At 39.0% G+C, this 26,123-nt stretch overlaps 1 protein-coding gene across 1 annotated transcript in view; it reads left to right on the forward strand.

Moving 5' to 3' along the window:
- The window catches only part of LOC139744195 (laminin subunit gamma-1-like), a 103,912-nt gene that overhangs the window by 22,587 nt on the left and 55,202 nt on the right, over positions 1 to 26,123 (forward strand). Inside the window, exons 2-3 of the mRNA XM_071654649.1 lie at positions 14,119 to 14,420; positions 22,402 to 22,532. Coding sequence (XP_071510750.1) covers positions 14,119 to 14,420; positions 22,402 to 22,532 — 433 coding nt within the window. The remainder of the gene's footprint in view (positions 1 to 14,118; positions 14,421 to 22,401; positions 22,533 to 26,123) is intronic.

Genomic DNA, 26,123 nt, shown 5'->3' on the forward strand with positions numbered 1-26,123 from the left:
ATTATTTGCTTCAGAAAGGTCTCATATTCAAGTAATGTGCAGATTAATGCCCCGTCACTGACCAGGCACGCTATTAACCTGGAAACACTTGAATATGAGACCATTCTGAAGCAAATAATTTTCACACAACAATGAATATATAATGTACTCTTAAATGAATCCCACAAGGATTGGAACAATCATCCTCCAGCATTCCCACTGATTCCCACTGATCAGTTACTCGCTTTCCCCTTTAAAGAGCTCCTCTGGTGTGGGTATGGTACAGTACAGTATGCTGTAGAAGAGCACTCAAACACACCCTTAATTGTGTTACAGTGTAATACTGGACTGTGGTACTGTAAGACATGAAAGGGGCTGTCCAGCCTTATATATTTCATTGCTTAGGGTTTATGCATCCTTTGATACCAGTAATACAGGACTTTTCACATTGAAGTGTTTAAATGAAAGTGGAACCCCATCTATAGATCTATTCTTGTTACCCACACTTCACGAGGATATCAATCCAAGAGTACTCAGTACCTGTGCGTACCTACGTGTGCTTGTATAATGTATGTGAATCAAGAGGTGTGATGAACAGTGTGTAGTGTGCTATTGCAATATCACAGAATGTATAGAGGGACTTGGGTTATGTTTATTTTTTAATTGTTATTATGATGAATTCACCATGTTGCAGTGTGAAAGAGGAGGCTTACGTGTCAAAACCACATCCTGTGGAGCCGTCATGCCGATTTTGAGGTCAACCAATAATCCGTTGGGTGATTGGTCCCACATTTGGTGTACCGGTAATCATAAAGCTGGCTGAATGGATGAAACACAGACAGGTACACTTCACCACCTCCTACTACACTACCTGTAAACCAGCCACTGCCTTAACCCGTTGAGTCCTAGGGAAATTTAAGTGGAATGGAAGTCATCATCTTGTCATCAAATTGGCAACTCTGAGTTTTACTGCATATTTCATACTTGAAAGAGATTAGATGGAAACAGGTTGAATGCATTAGATCTGCACAAAATTAGACACAGAGGTTTTAATACACAATTTGCCAAGTTGATAGAGAAGTGTTTACTTTAATCTCTGAAAAATTGTTGCCAATTTAAGGATTAGTAATTAATGAATTTAGCTGTTTTGAGGTTTTGCTTTTGCACTAAACAATGGGATATCACCAAAAGAAGGTCCACGTGAATGTTTTTTATTGTCAAATTCTAACATTAAGAGCTATCAGTCAATAGAATTGTAACATTCAAGTGCAAGTTCAAGAAATAACACCAAAACACAGAGATGTGGTTAATACATGAACCCCTGACTTTATATGCTATTAAAATGCAGTTGCATACCATGTCAACTTGATTTTAATCCATAGAGTATCTAAAACTAAGATGAACAAATGACAGAGGTTTCATTAAAAAAATGAAGAACAAATTTATTCTAAAAGATAAGAAGCTTAGGGAATTTTTGAGAATGTCACTTTTTTTTTCTTCAAAGACTTTATAGCAATATTGTTTTGCAACCACAAGTGCACAGTGGAAGAATTAATGATGTCATGGTTATAGTTGAGACTGAGAGGTGTTGACATCATTCCGTTTTGGTTGGGACCAATATCACTCCTTAGTGACTAACATTTTGGCATTATGTCTGATTCTGACAAAATGTCTACCATTTTGTTTTGGATATCATTTATTCTGACCTCTGACCTCTTTTTATTGAGACACAGATTTGAGATGAAGTGTAGGGAACCTAGTTTCTCACGAGTGGTCCCCATCAAGCTGTGGTGACAGTACTGTGTTTGTCAATATTCTGGAATATTCCCTGATCTATTACTTTCCTTTATCTCTGCTCAGGGCTCAGATAGTTATCCCCATGATACTTCCCCCCCCCCCCCTCCCAGCAAATACAGTATCTCTGGTATATGAACAAACCTACATGTACCCAAGTGGTGTTATGTATGCCACTGCTTTTATCTGATGAAGGCGAACTCCGATCAAGATGTCTTGAGGGGGAAAGGCGCACCCCTCTGCATGCAACATTTCCGAGATGGGTGTGAGAATGGCATCCCTGATTGATGGCAGTCTTCTGCAATCTTCACGACACTCTGTAACAAATCCATCCCACCATCGTCACAAAGGGCCGGTCCCCGATGAGATGGGACAAGCATAGACATTGTGACTGGTCTCTCCTTGATGACTTAGCCGTGACCTTGACACCCTTCATACCATTCCACTCCCTGTGTACTTTTCAGGTCACATTCATATAGTCTGATATCAACAGACCCAAGCTATTAAGTTAAATCTGAACATACATGAAGAATGTCCTCCGATGGTCGTAATAAAAGTGAACCATCAAATGACATGGGTACTTCAAATCCATTAAAACAAGTTTGACAGAGCCGTAAAGAGTATCTTGCGAGCAACAAAAATGCTCTTTTCCATGGTATTTTCCTGTAGATGGTGTGATATCCAGTTTAAAGAAATTATATATGTTTTGTTTGACACGTTTTGATTTATTTCCCAGGACAGTGAATTGATGAGGTAATATACAATTACAACCACACACAAGGGAAAAGTCACTTTATTAAAGTTAAACATTTGTGATATGTAAGGATCAATTAACAAAGTTCTTTTTCTGGCCTTTTCTGTCACATTCTGATCAAAGCTTGAAAAGGAAGTTTGTCAGCTGATCAGTACAGCCCAAGGTGTTCTGCTTGTTCAAAATTTGGAATTTTACTCAGACATACAGTTGATATGAAAATCTCCATGACCATGACCAAGAGCTGAATTTGCTAAGTACGACAGAGGCCTGTACGCCAAGACTAATCTCCTCTGGGGGTCAAAGCCAAACCAAGGTTGAGGTACACTGTATATATTCACCAAGCCTTGTATAGATATAGTGTACACTGTTTAGCTGTCTGTACATGTCACTTTGTCATCAGTTGTTACCACGGCAATATTTTAAACCTTTTCCCCGACCATTGGGGATATGAAACATTTTATAGGCCCCTAGACATGTTAGGCTATGTCATCCTGTTGCCCCAAAACATGTTTCGTGAGTGTGAGTGTCAGTACTGTACTTTAACCCATTGAGGATGAGTCCCGAGTATACTCAGGCAAGCATCTATGGGAAATGCATGTTGTAGCAAAATCAAACCGTCCTCAGCGGGTTAAGTGGGCTGACTGTGTGAAATCTTGTACAAGAGGTGAAAGTGATATTAGCCTGAATGTATCTATTAAAAGTGGTAAATCTCGACCTGTTCTGTCGGAAAGTGAAAACTGAAATATGCTGTCTCTTGAGATTGACTGAATGGATTCGCATTACCATTCATTTATAGCAATTTTATCTGATCTGGAACGGTAAGCACCGTTTGGGCACCCGTCCCGCTTCATCATGAATATTCATCATCTACATGTATCCGTAATACCGTGGAAATACATGATTTTCACATTTCCCGGTAGCGTTTTGACACTTCCTGGCAAAACTGAACATTTTTTCCATCTCCTGGCGAGATGTTTTTACATTCCCCGTTGATGCAATTTTTTGAGATTTTTACATTTCCTGGCGATACGTTTTTACATTCTATGGCACCTATCCAGCGTTCTGGGCACTTACTAGTACAGTATCTTACTGCCTGATGAATATTCATGATGAAGCGGGACGGGTGCCCAAACAGTGCTTACCATCTTGAACTTGCATTCAGTCCAAGGAGATTGTGTCAAAACTGTTGAGTAAACTTTCAGTTGATTCACAAGAGCTGTAGCAAGTTGTTTGGAAATTTCTCGGTGTTTTTTCTTCATTGAATGTTTGGGAAAAGTTTCTTCCTGAAACAAGGTTCTTGATTCTTGTTTCTGGTTCTCGAAGACAGACCAAGCTGCAAGGGATCACTTCCAAGCTTGGGGTGGCAGCTGCCGCCCCCCTAAGGACCAATTATTCACAGACGACATTCCACAGGTTAGACGTAATGGCAGTGAAATGGAGTCCCGCACATAGAACATGGCTAAAACATGGAGGATTAACAGTGGTGGGAGAGGAGAGAGAGAGAGAGAGAGAGAGGGAGACAAACAGACAGATAAAAAACTCCCAAGAAAGAAAAATGTGGAAGACATATGAATGGCACAAACATCAAACATTAAGTTGGAATACTCACTTGTGGGAACCTGGCCTTGGGAGTGAAATCAGATTTGAGGGGTACATACATTGTACTTAAATATCCTCCTATAGGCTCACATATAAGTTTGGATAAAAGTACACAAATGAAACTCTCCTTGAACACTGTCAGAATGTGCCAAAGGAAGTGAGATAAAAAGAGACTGTGTTTTTAAGTGTTGGAATATTTTGTTCATTTCAGAAAAACAAACAAACTATCATCTTGGAAATAATGCTTTATCAGTCAATTAAGGAGATTTTTGCAGCATATTTGATTGTGCAATGTGAATGCACATTATTTTCCCCTGTGGTTTTTGGTCTTGGTTTTTGCACTCACTTGGCAGAAACAGTCATGTTTAGGCCTACTTAATTTGGGGGGGGGGGGGTAGGGGAATCGAAGAGATGATTGTAGAAAAGAAATGGAAAGGGGAGGGGGATGGGGAAGGTGGACTTTGGTGCTACATGGATGATTCACAAGAGATACTCCACATCACAAACACAGCTCCCTGTGCTCCTGAGTCACCTGGCTCACATTACCAGGCCTGTTATTTTCACCCTCGCTGGGATTATTGGCTGGATTTGACTTAACCATGGCATTGATCGTTGGGACCAACAGGTGTGTTATATAGCGAGAGCTCGGTCTCATACTCTTACAGGATACAACGGCTGAAGGAAAGAGGCCTGGAGTTAGTACTGAGAGGGAGAGAGTGGGTGAAATACTTCAGATGCGATTACCTACTTTATCTAATAGGATTTGCCAAACCTGAATTCCTAAAAAAGAACTCGTCACAAAGTTAAAGTTCAAGCTATGAACGTCAAGAAATAAGTTAAAGCTTGCTTCTTTGCAAATTTAACCTGTTGGACTAGACTACACAATTATAAGTAATCGTTCCTTCAATGGGTTCATACTACTTGTATAGAAATTTAAGGGCTGCTCTCTCTGTCCTTCACAAAACTGTGGTGATGAATTACCGAAATTATGAACCCAACAAATGGTATCCTACAATGTAAATGTTAAAATTTCCACTTCAGTTTGTCACTGACTTTGGAAAGTTATAGTGCACCTCTCACCACACATCACACTTTTGAAATACATGAATTATGAACAACAAGAATTATAAAGGTCCATGATGGATCTGTTTTTCAGTCTAGTAACTTTGTCTAGTCAAGTTCAAGTATTGGTGAAGTCTGACAAGGTCAAAGGTCAAAAGGTCAATGAACCTTCCCTGATAAGCACTTTACTCACAGTATATTGTGGTGTACTCTTCAAAACTTGAGCTGTGGAAAGTTATTAATATCACCACCATTGTCGTCATAATCATCATCGTTGTCTGACCTGCATTGATAGCAGAAGTAATACATACAGCTAGGAACTTGGAGTTTAATAAAATGTCTTCTTCTGAACTGATTAAAGCATTCTGCCAATTCCTCCAAATCAGTGGTACTTTGTTGCGAGTAGATTAAGGCAGATTTGACAGTTGATGCACGAGAAATCAAGAATGACTTTAAATGCCCTTTGCTATATTGTAGCTGCTTCTTGAAGCAGCAAAATTTGGTGTTTAGAGGAAGCTAGAAGTAGGACAGTGTAGCGAGATGATTGCATTTTTTTCCCCTCTTTCTCTCTGTGGACTGGTAAACGATGCACCATACGCACAATTGTCAAACCCTCAGCTCTGACTGGAATTGACATGTGTACAATGACAGATGAAAACCAGAGAGTTATGAAATGAATAGAAGAGCTGGCAAACACTGTGATGCTGCCCCCGCCTGACATTAAAGTCACAGTACCTCGATATAGTTCTTTCCCTTGATTCACTTTGATCTAAAGTCTTTATTTTTTTGTCTTAACTGAAAGAAAGTATTGTCATAACAGATGATAATCTAGGGCATTATAGTCTGTTCCATCAATTCCAACTTCTTCCTTGTGGCACTTAATTGATTAGTTAGATCGACAGAAATGACAGCTTTGCTGTTAAAGAGAAAATAAGTTTTGAAATGGTTGTAGGCTGCTTTAATAGTGCAAGTATGTGAGTGTGGCATGTTTGAAAATCTGTTAATGTTGTTGGCAAGGAAGTTGATGTCTGATTGCTCATCGTTAATTTTAGGATGATGTCAGGCCAGTCATTGCAGTAGCATCATTGATAAGGATGTCTGTGTGGGTGTTAAAGAGACAACAATGGATGGAGATTATAACAAATGAGTGGGTTTACTTCTAGGTATTTGTTATTTTAAGCCCAACAAATGCAGACAGGATGTTGTCTGGCTGAGTAGGCTCGGTCAGTGTGGGAAGATTGGTGGGGAGGCAGTCGTGGTACACATATGAATCTGAATTGTAGTTAATGTGATTATTGGTGCAGAGATACAGTCAAACCTGTCTATAGCAGCCATCCATGGGAGAGGAAAAAAGTGCTCATAATAGACAGGTTGCCACTATAGACAGGGCCATTAACATGGCTATTCTGTTTGGGAGAATTGTTTTTAATAGCTGTATACAGCAGGTGGCTGCTATAGACAGGTGGCCACTAAGGGAGGTTTGACTCTATGTGTACAATTGCACAAGGATCATCCTCTAGTAATGAACATCAGGTCGTAATGAACAAGTGTTTGATAAAGTATCATACTGAATGACACAAAACCTGACAAGCAAGGGAATATATTTTTCTGTATTTAGTGCTTTTCGGGAAAGAAAATCATCCGCACTCAGGAACTGGCATTTAATTTTGTTATACATGCCACCAGTCTCTGCACAGAGGTGACTGGTGGCTGCTAGTACTTTGGTACCTATGCAGGAAACCATTTACTAATGCAATTTGTGGTTTAGGGGAGTGAACTTTCAGTCATGATGATTAAAGTGCATATAAACAGCTCAACTGTGAGAAAGATGTGTGTGTTGTTTGTTTCCATGTTGTGAACCATCTCATGATAGATTTATGGTTTAGTTGAAAGGAAGTGTTGTCGTTGGATGTCCAGTACTGTGAGGAAATGATTTCCGGTATTAAAGGAGATGTCTACACCTGTAAGATACTCCCAACACTGCCAACACCTGTGACTTTAGCAACAGCACCAACAATAACAACAATACCAGCAACAATTACCCATCATCAATGACATAAATGGTAACACTCTCGATGTACATAAAATCATCAGCAATACCAACAGCAATGATATCAACATCACACCAAACACAGCAAATATCAACACAGGCAGAGAAACAGCAATGGCATCAAAATCAGTATTGATAATGTCAAATCTTGTGGCTTGTCCAGAAAAGTTGTGATTTGCAGAGGGGAGAAGAAATTTTGTTTTGTTCAAGGCCCTGTTTAAAAAACAAACAAACAAACAAACTTGTTATCAGTGACAACTGCCACATACATTGTATGACAAATTTGCTCCCAGCCAATCAGAGTCAAGGATTTCAGTAGCTTGTGACAACTATCACAACTTGTCGCTGATAACAAGTTTTATGAAATGGGGCCTGGGGGGTGTTTCATCAACGTTTGTCAGTGCTGACAATCACCATAGTAACAGTCAGTGACCAGAGCATCTCATCCAATCAAAACCAAGGATTTTGCTGAAATTGTCAGCGCTGACAAACGTTGATGAAACACCCCCGTGATCTACCAGTTTTTAAAATAGATAGTGTAATGATTCCTGTGAGAATATAGATTCTCAGACATACTGAGATCAAGTATAAGATTTACCCTTTGTGTGCCCATGGCCCCGTTTTATCAAATGATAGAATCAATTTTAAATTTCCTTACCATACAGGCTGCCATAGACTTATAGTTGAAATCAACTATATAATCAATTTTAACTCTTCATAAAACAGAGCCCAGGTACTTTGCTTCACTAATAATGCTTTTTCTTCGGCATTTAGTAATCCATCCGAACACAATATGTTTTGTAAAGTTAGCAAGCCCACTCAGGTATAGCAATGTCCCTCAGTTCAACAGGAAGGCCATGATGACACATTAGGGATGAGAGGGATTAGGTAATCTCACTTCATTCACAAGTAGTATCCAGACATGTGTGGCCATCAGTGAACAAAGCACAGTAAAATTTAAGGGTTACATTGCAGTTGCACTGTTATCTTCCTGATTTTGCAATAAATCAATAATTTTGACCTTTTTTATCAGTCAGATTAGATAGTGATTTGTATTGATAAACTCCCTTTCATTGTCATTACATTATTTAGATTTAGCATATAACCACATTTATTAAGGGAATGTTTTGTGGAAGGACATATGGATACACTTGATGCCATGATGTTGAGTATCATATTTTACAGAGGCCATGACTATTGATTACATCAACTACATCAATCATGATGGGATTGGAGGTCTGTATAAACCCAAATTGATGTCGCTTGTCGAAAATAGATGGGCAGTTCTGAGACATGAAAGTGTTAATGAAAATGTTAATGAAAATGCTAAGAAAACCGATCACAAATTCTTTGGTCTGTGGGATGCAACTTTGCAGGGCATTCTTTAGAGGGATACAGCTGTACTGTGCAGGTATATTCAGACCAGGTCATTTATGAGGGGACAGGTAAACATTTGTGGGTACTCTCACCTTAATACAGGCCATTGGTCATCTAGCACTGCAAACAAACCCCAATGGACGGGAGAGTTGAGTGCAAATGTTTGCCAACCCTGTCAAATTGCCATTACACACTCCTCCGACCCAGAATTTTCCGCCGAGCACACCGACCAGCATGGATTTGGGTGGGCGCACCAAGACATTATTAAAAGAGTTGTGCTGGACTCCTGGCAAAAAACCATGGCACCCAACTGAGGGTCAGTTTTGAAAGCAGTGGCCCTCTTAACAAGCCCTCTTATACCAGCTAACCCCTTCCAAACTTTGCTCCTAAGGTTTCATCTCTTGAAAACATACTAGTAAGAGATGGTATGAGATTCCACAGGAATATCACTTCTGAAATCAAAGTCTCAATGGCGTATTGGTGGGTTTCTCACCAGGAAATGAAAACATCTCTGAAATGTACCTTTGATTTTTTTCATACAATGTATGTTTGTATCAATGTCCATTAACTAAGGATGAAGGAGGCGCATTTACAATGAAGTATACATGTCTGTATTAAAGACACATCCATCGTATTAATTCCTAAGGTTTGTTTTCTTTGTTGATCTGACTTGTTATTCTTTAAGCTTTGAGACACAAAACAAAACTACAAAACGTCCAATATCCTGCCTATCAAAGGAAGTCTAGTTAAATGTTTTAAGGGCCTTTGTTGATGTAAGGAATTTCATTTCATTTCATTCATTTATTTATGCACGGCACATACTTCAGCCCAAAGGCTGTTCTTCCGCAGGTCCGTGCGGAATGTGTATATGACACTCTAAAGTACGGTGTAGGTCCTACATTGTAGGTGCCTCTTTTTGTAATCATGATAAATTCAGATGTGTCTAAGTTCTTGGAAAATGCAGGGTACATTTTTTAATGAATTTTTCAAGACTGCAAATATATGTTAACATTAACAGGTATTTAATGTACATTGTTTGAGTTTGTGTGTGTGTTGGGGCGGGGGGGGGGGGAGTGAGAGGAAGATGAATATGATAGTCATTTTCATAATTTAATAAACCTTATGGGTGGAAGTTATCAATTGTGAAAATCAAGAAGGCAATAGTTCTTTGCATGTGATTACAAGTTTATGGATTTACATCCTCTTGCTTCTGTGGTGAAGAGGTTTTTGGTCACCTTGCTCAATATAAACTGAAATGTACTTTTTGCTCTTCGGCTCTGATCTGACTGACTGACAGGCGGCACTATTCATTACCATGTCTGCTTGATTAAATCCCTGTGTCAGGAGATCAATGCAATCGCGCCCTGTATCAGCAAATGTGTTGGTGACTCCATGCCTTTACAAGCTTGTTATCAGCGTTGTTTGCATTCCTGGCCATCTGAGGTATTTTGTCTGGGGTGTTGGTCCCTCACACAAATATAAAGTGGATATTCCCAGCTCTGCGTGGTCTGGTCGGTGATGAATGAAATCTGCCCTCCTTATTCCCCATCTTGAAATATAGTGTACACATAATTATGAATAGGTGGGACTAGATTAAATTGCAATGTGTGTATATCTCTACTTCACAACTAAGTGTCAAATTCTTCCATTCTCCTCCCATATCACTTCCTGTACGAATGAAATTGTTTCAAACTACCCAGACATTTTGAGTTGTCCTTATTGCTGTTATAGACATCGGAGCAGATAAAATTCCTGTATTAACCGTGAACAGAATTGTTGCAGAGACTATCCAATTGAAGACAGAAATTAAGCTGTCACATCATATAGTGCACACATGAATATACTCCCGGCTTTGCTGCAAGTGTGTTAGGCCCTATATGGAGTTGTGAAGGTATAAAGTTGGTGAATTATTGTGGTTGCTACTATGCAAGCAAAATGTGTTCAAGCCGCATTGCCAGATTCGGCCACCAGAAGACAAAAAAAAAAAAGAAATACAGATCTTCATAATGTAGATATGATCATTATTCAAGTAACTAGCTTGTCATATGTTACTTTCGTGTCTCAGAAGAAGAATATTTGCCAGGATTATGAAGATGTATGTCCACCTTTAACGTTTGGTACTCTACTCCATTACGGTCTAAACATTCCCTATTTTTAGACGTAGGTAACCGAAAGGAGGAGTGTGACAAAGCAGTGAGGTATTTCAAGGTGTCCTTTCTCTCAAAGCCCTCCAGACTTGGAAAGAAGAAGAAAACCTCTCACTCTCATCATCCCTACACTCGCTGTCAGTCTCTGTCTCTCATCCTAACCCTGGACACTCCATCATTTGGGCCTGTGAGGTATTTTCCCCCTCCACCCACCCATCGCGACCTGAGGTGACCTCAGAGTTGGAAGGAGGTCATCCCGGCAGTGGAAACGCCATGAAAATGGATCCTTTGTGTGTCACAGTTGCCTTGGGGAGTGGTGGGAAGGTGGGGGGGGGGGGGGTAATGGGAGGGGATAGTTTGAGGAGAAGGGATATGGGGAGGGGGGGGGGCATTGGTTGAGAGGGTCTGACCAAATGGGTGTGGATGTTCTCTAAACCTGAAGGAGAAGAAAGAGATCACTTTCTTCATCTCTGCCATACCGTGTATAGATCCTACCAAGGCACCATCACAAGTTCATGTGGTAAAAAGATTCAAACTCCAGATGTCACTAGGCAAATAATTGAGTTGCAAAAGAAGAGCTGCACATTATACAACTTGTACTTTGTGTGTAACACTTCTATTGTATTGGGGTCAATGCAGATACATTGCATGGTCATTTCCTATTATTTTCCATCTTCATATTTCATTTAAGAGTGTCCTCTTCAATTCTTTGAATTTTTTTTTTTTCAAACTCAACAGTGTGATATAATCTGTGCCAGTAAGATTAAAGGACAAGTCCACCTCTATATACATGTGGATTGAGTGAATGCAGCAATATTAGTAGAACACATCAGTGAAAGTTTGGGGAAAATCGGACAATCCGTTCAAAAGTTATGAATTTTTTAAGTATCTGAGTAGTCACTGCTGGATGAGAAGACTACTGCAGTGTATGATGTCATATGCGTACAACCATATAAAGAAAATAAAAAGAGAATTTCACAAAACTTTACTTTTTGAATAAAGTGCACATTTCTTCGACTTGTTACTGACATATGTTATATTCCCCCTGCCTTCTGAAAGAGAGAAGTCAAGTGTTCTTTTGTTATGCAAGAAAAGTGAAAATATGTTAAATTTTCTTTATTCTTTCTTTATATCGTTGTACTCATGTGACATCACAAGCTATAGTAGTCTTCTCATCCAGCCTTGAGTGAGCAGAAACTTTAAAAATTCACATGATTGTCTGATTTTCCTCAAACTCTCAATGATGTGCTCTACTAATATCGCTGCATTCACTCAACCCACATGTCTATGAAGGTGAACTTGTCCTTTAAAGAAGTATATCTTACATAGGCCTTATCTGGTGGTGTACATTGCTTCTTCTATAGTCTGCACCACTCACAATGCTCTGGTCAAGTATAGGTATCTTGTATTGTGGCGTAGGATATTTTCGAGGCATGATTTTTTTTTTTTTTTTTAAATTTGAGTGGACAGCCTTTCTTGCAGCATGAAATTTTTTGTGAATTGCCAGTGGCATTTAAGGCATACAATGTGTAGTGTAGACAAGAACTTTCATGTGCATTTTGATTTTGCAAATCTTGGCTCTCACGAAATTCATGAAATTGAAATGCGTGCAAACATTCCTGGTTCTACAGCATTACAATGTCTTTAATAATACAAAAAGGCAGTTATGACCTTCTCGTGGCCTGACATTGATTGAAGCCTTGCAATGTGATCAGTGTATTGCCCATGACATTCGATTCCTGGTCAGATGAGGTGAATTACTTTCAAGCTTGTTCAGCTCCCGTTCTGTGTGTCTGTACATTTTAATGTGTGTGTGTGTGTGTGTGTGTGTGTGTGTGTGTGTGTGTGTGTGTGTGTGTGTGTGTGTGTGTGTGTGTGTGTGTGTGTGTGTGTGAAAGACATTGTCAAGGTGCAGCAGCATCCTTTTCTGGCATCGAGGGAACAAAAATATTTGGCAACAAGGTCAATGCACACACATCACAAGTACATGACTGCAAGGTGTGAAGACAGTGTCATTTCCTTCATAAAGCAGCTATAATGTTGCTTGATGGACACCACAAGCTCTGGCGGTTCCCCACTCAAAGAAGAATGGTTCCCCACTCAAAGAAGAATTCATCTGTGAGCTCATTTCTGGCACATGTTTCTAAATGCACTGAGGCGGATGGAGTTTTCAATTGCTTAAATGAGCCTCATTACCAGTCTCTTCAGGTGGATAAGAAATGATTGATTTTACCTCTGTCACAAACTTCATACTCTCCTAATCGTACATGCAATTCTCAACATACTTTTATACAATTGTATGCACCTATCATGTAGGCCTATGGTCTATATGTACATTGCATATCTATGGAAGCACAGTGAGGGAAGTGAATAAATGTCCATATGAATCTCCACAGTCTCAAAAGTATGGAAATGAGCACCTTCAATCAAGCAGTACATGTTTTGGCAGAAATGACCCCCAGACCAGGATTGGCCAAATGTGATTTGAAGAAACATGTTTAGAGAATCAAACTTCCAGTTTGCTTTACAGACAGAGAAAATTAAAGCACTTGAGTACCATTAAACATGTAGGCCCTACTTCTGTGTTTGCCACCAAGTTCTTTGCCCATGAGAAAAGACTTGAAGATGGTTTATGAGGTGACCACAAGTGTAGAACATCACCAAGATTTGTTTCAGCAAGGAACACTCCATTTCATCTTGGGAAAGGGGAATCACTGGGTTACACACAGATCAATGCCCTTGCCCGTTTCTATGCAGTCTTGACCTGTAGGAACTGTAACATGAGAAGAAGTGTGTTATAGTCACAACTTTATTTATGCTCATAAAAGCAAAATCCATAAACTACTTGTATCCTGTCTGGATATATTGATGATGGATATGAGTGCTTATCCTTTGCTGCACTGTAGGAAAAAAAAAATGATGTCTTGAGATGTGGAAATGTGACTATCTATCCATTACTATGACAATTCATGGTTTGGAAAATTCTAAACATTGTGTGGCTATGAAAGATAATGCAATTGTGAATGATAATATTGACGAGATAATGTGCAAGTTTCCTTGTTCTTATAGCAAGGAAATCTGAATTGATGAGATTGACATAAACCTGTTGTATAGGAACAATCAAACGCCTTGCTAGTCACAGCAACAGTGAGAAAATTACAATTGGAGCTTGGCAGGTATAAAATGGATTAAACCTTTTTTCAGTGTGAAAATGTTCATGAATGTTCATTGTTACCTCACAGTGTCATGTTTATCCGAAGCTCTTTGCCTTACAACTAGACTATCATAAAATGATGTCTGGTCAGCAAACTCATTAATGTTTGATCAACATCTTTCTGCTCTGTTTTGTTCTTCAGGTAAATCGTTTGAGATCACCTACATTCGTCTCAAATTCTACTCGCCACGGCCAGAGAGCTTTGCCATCTACAAGCGCACGTGTCAGGAGTGCCCGTGGATTCCCTACCAGTACTACAGTGGCTCATGCCGCCCGACCTACAACCAGCCCGACAGCGAGTTTGTCAGCATCAACGATGAGACGCGGGCGATGTGCACCAGCGAGTTCAGCGACATCTCGCCGCTCACGGGAGGAAACATTGCTTTCAGCACGCTGGAGAACAGGCCGAGCGCCAGGAACTTTGACAATAGTCCCATCCTGCAGGTTGGTGGTTCCCCCCGATAGCATTGCAGACCTAAAGAACAAGTTCACCCAAATATATGTGTGGATTGAGTGAATGCAACAATATTAGTAAAACACGTCAGTGGAAGTTTGAGGAAGATGTGACAATCTGTTCAAAAGTCATGAATTCTTAAAGTTTTAGTTCCGCCACCGCTGAATGAGAAGACTACAGCAGTTTGTGATGGCACTGCAGGACAAAGATGTCAAGAAATTGTGAACATAATTCAGCATATTTTCATATTTCTAGCAAAATAAAAGAGCACGTGACTTACCTCTTTCAGAAAGTGGGGGAAACAATATTGCCCTTAATGTCAGTAACAAGTTGAGGGAATGTTTACTTTTCACTTTTAAAAAAAAAAGAAATTTTGCGTAGCCCCTAATTCTCTTAATGTTTTCTTATATGGTTGTCCTGTAGTGACATCACAAGCTGTTTAGACTTTTCATACAGTGGTGACTACACTGAAACTTTAGAAATCAGTAACTTTTGAACTAATGACTTTTGAATCAATTTTCCTCAAACTTTACTAATAATCTATGGCTGCATTCACTCAATTCACACATATATCAAGGTGAACTTGCCCTGTAAGTGCATGTATTTGGTTCCAAGGTAATGAAATAAAGATTTTTAAACTGATGCTTTTCAAGCAGCTCTGATTTGTTTTTGTTAGAGCTCTTGTGCATTTTATATCCTAATTGTGTGAGATGCCAGATTCAAATGCACCTGGGCAATTCCGCAGTTAGAGGGACATGACCATAAAATTTCAATTTGGTTTTTTCCTTGATTTTTGTGTTTGACTTCAGAAAGAACACATTGATAATTCAGGAAAAACTATTTTTCAGGGTATCTTGATAGTTTTAGGTATTGAATTCACCAATTTTGAACAAGTAATCTTTCGGATTGAATTTCATCAGCAAAATCTCCATAATAGCAAAGAAGATAGCTAGTCAAGTTAAATGCCATTTTCTAGCCACAAATATTGAATTCACAGAGGCAATGCAGTGCTTTCATGGATAGATTAAGTAAAATCAACTTACATGTCTTCGAAATGCAAACATGTGTGCATTTCCCCAACCATTGGACAGTCATGTAACGTTACTAACCAAAAAGTGAAATTATTTACCTCCAGAGAGTATAAAGTGTCTATGAATGATAATATTTCAATTTTTCCTGCTGTGTCCAATGACTAACTGAAATATAAAAATAAGTATTACTAATCATTATAGAAGTTAGAAATAACAGCAGTCAAAATGTGTAACGTTACTAACCACGTAACGTTACTAACCACAGCCTGTGTGTATTGTAACGTTACTAACCATGAAATAAGTGAATAAGACTCCAATGGACAGGTCCTGGTCTGGCAATATTTTGCCTGATGATAGAGTCAGATGTCAACTACGAGATTACGTGGTCATACAGTAAAAAGATATTGGCTTCTTTTTTTAGTAAATTAATTATGCAAATTTACGTATGAAATCATATTTTCACCTATAACTCCATAAAAAAGACTGAAGGATTGCTAAATTTTTGTGTAAGAGTTCCTCAAGACACATCAAACAATTTTCTTGCAAAAAAAATAGCAAAATCAAAATCAGTTTCTTTTGTTTTTTATTGTTTTGTTAATTTCTTATGTATTTTAATGTTTTTTTAACCTTTTGTTTTCTATTGGTTTTTTTTTTTGCCAAAATGTGTTGCAGGCACTTTTCAAAGCTTATCTACATTACAATTGATTGATTTCACTGGTCAAAGGTTGAAACAATCTAATTAATATCAAATTAACGAAAAAACACAATTTGCATTGGATTTGCACATGATATTATGAATTTGAGCTGTTTTCAGGTCGACATGCATTTATGCAAAACATTACATAACTCCAGAACGGTGTACCTGGACGTCGCAAATTTGGTCTCAAAATATACGGGAGACTTCAATGAAAAAATTCATGAGACGATGCGGCAAAATCTTTGCGCGTTGCGGAATCGTGGCGGGAAATGTTGGGGGGGGGGGGTCTACAGCATTTGCATCACTACAGAAGGCTCACAAGGTGCACATTGAGCGATTTTTTTTTTTTAACCACTTCCCATGGGAAGGGGCAATTGACGGAATCTGTAGGCCAGCAGAGCATTTTGTGTGGAAAGTAGTGTTAAAAACAATTGAGGCCATCGCTTCAAATTTTCTGTCCCAGTTTGAAATTATCATACAATGGTTTGTCGGGGTTAATTACGCTTCAGGTACAGCGAACAGACTTTTATTTTCAGAACAGTGCAGAGATTAGACATTCAAACTGGTCTAAAAGAAAAAAATACATGTCTCTAGACTTGAATAAACATGAATTCAACTAATACACTGTATTATTTGAGTTAATGTTGTATGACTTAAACTACTTTCACAATAATATAAAACATTGCAATATGCTGGATTCCTATTGTGCAATGACTACGCACACCACAATTGGCCATACACTGTACATACTACATACCAGTACATTAGTTTTTGCTCTTTGATTTCTTTCCCCTTTATTAAAGGTACTCTTGATTTCAAGGAACACATTAACTGTTTTGCTCAATAAAACAGGCTGCTTTTGTGAATTACTGTGAGTCATGATAAACAGTGATTGGCGAAGTTATGAAACTGTGGATATCACTTGACCTAGCCTTTAAAAGTGGTACTTTTTTTAAATTTGTAATTTATGCAAACTTTTTTTCTAGTCTTTTTTAATATGTACAAGTACAATGGTACTATACTGCATGAGTTTGATGATTGAAATAAGAGTTTCATGTCTTATCTGATGTTTTTTAGCTTTAACTTTGCATTCTCATGGGGAAACATGTAATGATTTGAGTTAACACACAATTCTGTAATCACTGGACAAACCGTAACGTTACTAACCGTAACGTTACTAACCATGATTTTTGTACTTAATTTTCAAACAAAGTTATTATGAGAAGGGATATTTGGGGTAGACATTGCCCTAAAAGCTAGAAATGAAAAATAAGTGTTGATATATTTCAAGCTATACCAGTTTTAGCAAACTTTTTGTTCAAAGTTGCTCATCAATTTTTTATGTCCTTTTTTTGTAACGTTACTAACCGGCATTAAAATCAGACCTTTCTTCTAAAATAATTCATGAAATGATTTCATTCTTTGCTCTGTTCTAGGTCTACACTAGAATGATCTCTGGTGACATTAATGAGACTTCACATCCACAGATAGAGAAATGAGTCTATCTAAATCATGAGAATGTCCTTAAAATGTAACGTTACTAACCGCGGAATTGCCCACCTGCTGATGGGGATAGACCTATCCATTAAAAGTTTGCATGTCTGAATTACAATGAAAATAAAAGTGGCCTTATACCCAACAGTTCCGTGCACTTCTAAAGTTTACAATTGATAGAAATGTTGCTTTCGAGAATTGACACCAAGGTAAGTGCACTATTACTCTGTCGCATGGCAACGTTTTTATGTGTTGTTCAATTCAAGGTCCAACAGTGATCACAAAATTCGCAAAAGTGAAACCCTCACGAAAATAACAGCTTATAAAAAAGTTATTTTTATCCAATGCATCAAGTACAATTTGCATGCACAATGTACGTTGATGGTACATCTTGTTGAGGACACTTGTGTAGCAAAGTCATATAACCTCAGCTCGGTGACAAAAACGAGTTGTGCATGTGCCTTGGTATGTGTTTCAACCTGCATATATATCACCTTGGGTTTCAATTCATACAAACAGATGGGGAGGTGTTGAACCATTTGTTGATGCTAAGTAGAGGGACATTTGTTCGACAACCTTGGCCCACTACACCCACTTCGGAAAACCTGCCTGACTTGTTGTTGGTATCAAAAGAATAGGATGGCTGTCTATGAATGGATGGCAGTTTATAAGTCATCAAAAATATTGTATTGTGGGGCTTTTTATGTATGGAATGAATGAATGGACGTACGCTGATTTTTTTTCTGTTCCGAAAGGTAGTGTCCCCACTTTTTAGTCCTTTCTGGATGTTTATGCTATTCTCTCGATGCCATTTTTCATCATTGTATAAATGCATGTCCATGCAAAATGGTACATCGGCCTGCATTTTGGCTTTTCAGGGACTGTTACCAGAGAGTTGGATTGATTTTCTTTTATTTGAACTCTAGACAAGTGCTTTGCAGAGTGTATCTGTCCTTACTAATAAAAGTTGTGGATGTTCTTGGCAATTTATGGAAGGGCTCAATAGAAAGAAAAAAAAAACACTGACAAAAATGGGCTTATGATGCTTGTTGTTTGAATACGTCATACACCTTACATGTACATGTGAAACTTGCATTCTGGTCTTAGCCTTTGCTTGTGAATGAATAATTTCATCATTGGTCAAGAAGAAGAAATGTGGGGGATTGAAGTGTTAACAATGTTATGTAGTGACATACTGTCAAATGTCTTGGTGATTTTACTGACAACCAAAATTCAACATTAGCATTTCTGATGCAAAGTGTAGCGTCTGAAAACTGAAGTGGATGAAATAAGACAGGGCTTTCCCAGTAGAATGTCCAACGTTGGTAATCAGAATTGTCATGAATTATTAGGGATAATGGCAGAAAATTAAAACATTGTGATATAAGTTTTCGTGATGACGTCACACTCATGAATGAACTTCTACCTAACTGTCGCTCAAGTCCTCTTTGGTAGGCTTGAGATGACTTAGACAGAGACTCCAACCCAAAGCACCTTCTGATCTGGAGATTCTCCCGCCTGAAACCCCTAGCAAACGGGAGACTCCAACTTGATGTGTGCGAAGCGCGAAGTTTCTAGGGTTCTAGATGCTCTCTGGTGCTAATTAAGGCTTATTTTTTCAACGTATGATGGAAGTAAGTAAAGAAATCCTTTCCAATGGGAGACGAAGAGCCAGGGTGGGAGAAATTAAATCTTAAACGGGAGAACGGGAGATTTTGCAAAATTGGGTTTTCGGCGGGATATCTCCCGTCGAAAACGGAAGAGTTGGAGTCTCTGCTTAGAAGGTCTCAGAAACAGACCCGAAGTGGTTCATGCAAACCTTTTCACAACTGATGCATTATCGTGTGCATCAAGGCCTATATTTTTGGTGGTCGGTTATTTTGCAAGAATTGCAGAATTTGTGGTAATCTGTGTGGTAATATGTGCATGACATGTCTCAAAATATGCATGTTCTTTGGACAAGCTGCTCCATTTGATTTTGTTCGAAAATATAAGAAAAAGTGTCCAGAATAAAGAAACAAACACCCTCAAATGTTCAAGTGCATATAATGTACAGTTAAATGCCTAGGAGTGGTCGCATCAATTATTAAAATGTACAGTCAGAAGAAGAATAAAACGGATGATTTCCCCCCCCCCCCCCTTTCTGACTGGGAAAGATGTAGACCTACGGCATTTATGACATACAGCCTTTGTGGTAAGGTGTCATGAGATATAGAGACATCGTTGATGACAGAGTGCAGTGTTTGTGAGGCGACTCTCTCAAATCCATAAGGGTCGCCGATACGTTGTCCAAGAAATATGACCACTGGTGTCTAGTTCTTGCCATATGTAATCATGAACATGACTGACAGGTTGGGATTGGTTACTGCTCCACTCACCCTCTGCCATCATCTGTCATACAACTGTAATGCTGGGTACAGGGGGTATCAATGCCAGGTTCCCCCTCCCCCGCCCCCTTTCCCCCACCCCACCCCTTCTGCTGATCTGAGGTTTGTGTGGTTTGACCTCCAACCTTGAGGATCGACCTTGACAGTTTTGATTTACTCTGGCTCGACTCTTTGATACACACACCCTGACGAGGGCCTTGCCAAATTTGTCAGTTGACGATGCACCTCTTTGCAGGGCTTCCCTGTCTCGCTATCCCTTTCATCATATCTCCCCATTTATTTATCTCTTAGAGATGAGAATTTCGTACCGCGAAAATAGCTCACTTTACTTGAACACTAGATCAACATGTTGTCCCTTGAACTGAAAGCATTGGTGGATTGTTGTTGTGGCAGTGTGCAGTATGCACCTGTCATATCAGTATTGTAAGAGGACATCCTGCCTACATGCAGGACTTGTCAAACTCTGTTGCTGTTGTTTCATCTTTCACTGTAGTAACAGTCAAGAAAACTTTTGACCAATCAGATTAATCAAATCAGGGAAGGCAATGCCCAGGGTACACTGTAGGTACCCTACATGTTTTATACATGTATTTTTTTTTCTTTTTACGACTTTTATCCACTAGTACACTCTCTGTGAGTGGCTATAAAACAAGGAACTGATGGGGAATTTTGAATGGCTGCCGCAACAGAAAGCTTGTAACCATAGCAACAGGAATATGATGATTTTTGAGCCAGATTGCACAGCATGTGGTCTGACCTTGTCTCTGATAGAGACTGTAAATTTTGTCCCACCTCTCTGCTGGGCCAATAAGTAGGCCACTCCCTGCATAGGTATTTCTTTGATCTCAGGCTCAAAGGTCAGACTAAGTTTTCACAGTCTCATGTTTGCACAACATATCAAGTTTATTAGTCAATTTCTGCCATGAAATAACCTATAAAACACGAAGGAATGATAAATTTTCATACTGATTATAAGTTTTATTTCATTACATATGTGTGTTTCTGGTGACAGTTCCTTTCCTGTTGTTTAGAAATGAATGTGTCATTTCTGCAATATTAGATCAGTATTATGTTTAATGTAGCTGTTAAAGGACAAGTTCACCTTCATAGACATGTGGGTTGAGAGAATGCAGCAATAGTAGAACACATCAGTGAGAGTTTGAGGAAAATTGGACAATCCGTTCAAAAGTTATGAATTTTTGAAATTTCTGCTCAGTCACGACTGGATGAAAAGACTACTATAGCTTGTGATGTCACATGTGTACAACTCTATAAAGAAAGAATAAAGAAAATTCAACATATTTCCATTTTTCTCGCATAACAAAAGAACACTCAACTTCTCTTTTTCAGGAGGCAGGGGGAATAATATTACCCCTAACATACGTCAGTAACAAGTCGAAGAAATGTGCACTTTATTCAAAAAGTAAAGTTTTGTGAAATTCTCTTTTTATTTTCCTTATATTGTTGTACGCATGTGACATCATACACCGTAGTAGTCTTCTCATCCAGCAGTGATTGCGCAGACACTTTAAAAATTCATAACTTTTGAACGGATTGTCCGATTTTCGTCAAACTTCCACCAACGTGTTCTGCTAATATTGCTGCATTCTCTCAAACCTTATGTATATGAAGGTGGACTTGTCCTTGAAGTATGGTTTCATTGACTACTAGACAACTCGCTCTACATCTCTGTGCAGTGAGCGAGATATCATCAACATTTCAGCTCCTGTGTTTTGCTTACAATTGGTGAAGAAACAGGTAGAATACCTTAGAGCAAGTGGTTATACCTTTACAGTTGCAAGAACACCAAACATGTTTAAACCTTAAAGTATAAATCATCCCAACAGTATACCATGCTCTTCCAGTCTGAGGTCCAGTTAAAAAAACACAGAAACGAAGGAAGAAAAGTAATAACAATCACCAAGGAAATAAAATTAAAAAATCTCTTATTAAGACTTTCCTTTAGGAATATCAACTGATAGATCAGGGCCCTGTTTTATCATAAGATATAAACAATTATAAATTTCCTTAATACATAGGCTGCCATAGACACATTATAGAAATCAACTATATAAATAGATCAATTATAACTCTTCATAAAACAGGGCCCAGGTATCAGGGAGGTTCGTCTTTAACGTATCATGAGCTGATATAACATTTGCTCAAGATACAACATGTGTAGACTCCAGACTTTCCTTGGAATCTGCCAACTCCAGGTCGATGAATGGTTGTTAAATTCATGATTTACTCCAGACTATTGAATATGATTGCCTTCTGAATTCATGCTTTACTCCAGATGACATTATATAAATGGTCAGTGAAATGAACAAATTTTGTTGCTTTTTTTGTCTATTCTGTACAGGATTGGGTGACGGCCACCGACATTCTGGTGATGCTCACTCGCCTCAACACGTTCGGAGACGAGGTGTTCCGGGTCCCCAACGTTCTCCGCTCGTACTTCTATGCCATCACGGACTTCTCCATCGGAGGAAGGTAGGAATCAGGCAGAAGGGTGCATTTGTAGCGATCTTTCAATTACCAGTGTCACTGTTTTGCTTCCTAACATAATGCAACTAATTTTTGATAGATGCCCTTTTATCCTCATGTCAAAAGGTCAAATACAACCTTTGCCGTATCTGCCAAAGGTTGGTTCTATGATTTAACTGAACTGAAGATACATGTTTTCTAAATAGAGAATTCCTTCGAATTTGCCTTGAAGTTCCTCAAACATTCAAAGTTTCTTCCACTCATTTGCAGATGATAAAATCTGTTAAAGAATTGTCACATCATTTTCATGAATCATTGAACATTCTGCCTGTATTGGTCCAGCACATATTTTTTTTTCCCCTACACCACAAAAAGGTCAATATTTGGGAAATGTAGATTCCTGCCTACACAAAACAAATAAGTGAATTTGAATACTAGACTATCAATACTGGTCAAATATTGAGGCCGTCTGACATACTAAAGAGATACGTGCAGAGTTTGTACATCCAATAAGGCATTGAGGGGCTCCTGATCTGATCATGCTGAGAGCTTCATTATTTCTCATTGGATTTTAATAGGGATAGAGACATGAAACATTGCAGAGGGGACACATAAACCCCCAATGTACACTGTAGGAAAAAGAGGATATGAGTCTGGGGGCGATTGCAGTGTATCACCAGTGCAGAAAATTGACAGCCTTGAGGCACCCATGTTTTGGTCAGTCATACTTTTCTTGAGGCGCTGGTCTGCATGAGGTCATGGCAGCCCATGTGTATGTTTAATGGCGATTTGAAGAGAGCGTTGCTTGAAACTCCAATGATCTTCTGTGTGCAAACAGTACCTGAGTAGCTTTAGGCTGACCTAGGCTGGCCAGGACAACCCATCCAAGTCACTGCCTTGATGATCTGTAGGCCTATATGATATAAAGGTCACAGAGGAGTCTCTTGTGTGCTGTGGCAAGTGACATTCTTCCGCGCACGTCCGAATATGTAGGTCGAAACAACAGCAAGCGTCTTTGTCACCAGCTTGTGAATGGACAGATAGAGACAACCCATCAAAATTTGGCATGCCTCCCAAGTCTTTTTTTCTTTGAGGGGTGTAGCAGAGATGTGAGAAAGTTGTGTCTGCATCCTGTGTATGCAGTAGCAACATGAGAGGAATAGTGTAAATAGTTACCCAGTAGCCGTTGCGATCGCTCAAGGTCCACGAGCATTGTTAGCCAGTAAGTTGTGGGCTGGATATTCGTTGAGAATCAGTTTGGCGGAACCTTGGAGATTAGTTTTGTATAGAAGTACAGCCTTGTCTGGCACTGCTGAATTGGAATTAAACCTTACACTAAGAATAGCAGGGTTGTCATTTTAATATGTTCTATGTATTCACTGATTAACGTCTTTAGTTTGAGTTGATGAGAAAATAGAGCAAAAGCCCTTTAACCTGTTAAGGAGGAGTCCTGAGTAGGGCAGGTGTCTATGGGAAGTGTGTGTTGTAGCAAACTTTAAACTGTCCTCAACAGGTTAATATAAAGAGAAAATCTTCAAGCTTTCGATGTTCAAAATGTTGCCTGTATGCTGTATCCCATTCCTTGATCGCCAAAGGGAGGAATTTTACCTGGCTGTTAGTTTTTCTTTTTTCCGTCGAAGATCATCTCGAAAAACCTCGCATCATTCCCCCCAAAATACCTGAGGCTGCTTGTGAGAGAGATGCCTGGCACAGTGCCTCAGTCGTATGCACTGTGACTTCATCCCAAGTCTCCCACGCACCTGTCAAACATTAGCCTATTTCACAGGCCTTGCATACTGTTGTTTGCACATACTGTTGTTTGCTCTGACAGTTGTGAGCGCAGAAAACTTGAGCCAAGTATCTGGGCCTTTTCACATTGATAAATGCCATAATTTGTGAGCTGAAAAAAAAAGTTTCTGCAACTGGTGCGTGCGCGCACCACTTCTACTGAATATTCAGTCCCTGAATAATTTCATTCGTCACTTTAACCAATGAAATTGCTATTTTTGCTCTTGATAGGCTATCAGTGTAGAGTGTAGTATGCATATAATGTTTTAATGAGTTTCTTTGAAAGGCTCTCTGCTACTCTACTGCTAGTTTTGTTACTAATGGCTGGTAGCAAAAGTCGGTAATGCAAGCAAAGAGTGATGTTCGTAACTTTGGATGAATTTTCAAAGGCCATCTTGCTGAGGCATGCTTATCTATGGCTGATGGTTTGACTCTGTCTCGTTTGACTATCCTCTACTTCCTCTCATTCAAAGTACTACAGTGAGACAGCATTTGACAGAGGCTAGTCAGAATGTTGGAAAGGTGTGCCAGAAATGCCCTTACAAGTATCATCCTGCGAGCAGTGAGACCAGATCCATGGCACGAATACTTCCCGTGGCTAGTTTCGATTGCCGATTGATAGATCAGTGACCCGTCACCCTAGATGTCAACTTCCAATGCGACAGCAACAAATTCTGAGCATCAAAATGCCATCTAATCATTCATTTCCCACTGGTTTATGGTTGATAGTACATTTTCCCCAGCTTTCAACACTTTCCATTCCAATTGTTTGTTTGCTTGTTTTAAAAACATGAGAAAAGGGGAGGGGTCTTGCTAGCCTGTGCTGAGCTTTGCAAAACTTGGTTATCTGTTCTTCAACCAGTGTAGTGTGCCAATAGTTTTCTCAAGTCTCAGCTTATCATTTGTTTATATGGACATGTATTCATGTTTTACAGAAATCTGCTTGAACTTGTAAATCAAAAAAGTTTCGATTCCACTTGATTTGATAAGGTGTAGTTGCAGAATTTTATGTAGGAAATACTTCTCATTAGCATTTCCTTTCTGTCAAAGCCATTACCATCAAATTCTCCATACTAGTACTCTAGCAGTAGGCAAGCAGAAATAATGGTAATTTAGCTGAAATACAATGTATGAAAAGAATATGCCATGGTATGCACATAATGACTTTGAGAATACTTCAGTATCTCACAGTCAAACTAGAGAATTGTTTGATCTAGGACTTGAAACATGTGAATCTCAGCCCAAGAAGTCTCAATCATCCCAAGATGTATTGTGCAACCACAAACTGAGATAAACATGTAGATTACCACAAGTTTGTAATGTACATGCACACACACACAAACACACACATGCACATACACACAATAACAAATTAAACAGGGGGTCTCTCGTGTATGGAATGGAAATCTTTTTGTAAGTTACGATATTTCTCAGGATGCAAGCGCTAGATTTGTATATCGATGTGATCTCAACTTTGTAATTCCTCTTTCAGTTTGCCTGACTTTAAATGACAAAGAGATCTCTTTTTGTTTTCATTGTTGATGCATGGACATAGGAATTGTGACTGTCATCAAACCCAAATATGATAATGAAATATTAACGTCCTTAATGGTCAGTGTAGCTTCTTTCTTAGTGGCGGGGCAAGGAGGGATAATTACTTGCCTGAATCTATGTTGAAAATGAATTCTCATCTCTCTTTAACTTGCAACAAGCTCACAATGTTTGTAAATCACTGACAGAGTGCATTCCATGGGCTGAATTGCTCTGTTCTCTCTGCTTTATTCTTATCACTATTCTTTCTTTCTTTCT

This window comes from Diadema antillarum, unplaced genomic scaffold, assembly GCF_040938485.1.
Source record: "Diadema antillarum isolate AM-2024a unplaced genomic scaffold, OU_Dant_1.0 scf00000035, whole genome shotgun sequence".
Classification (NCBI taxonomy): Eukaryota; Metazoa; Echinodermata; class Echinoidea; order Diadematoida; family Diadematidae; genus Diadema; species Diadema antillarum.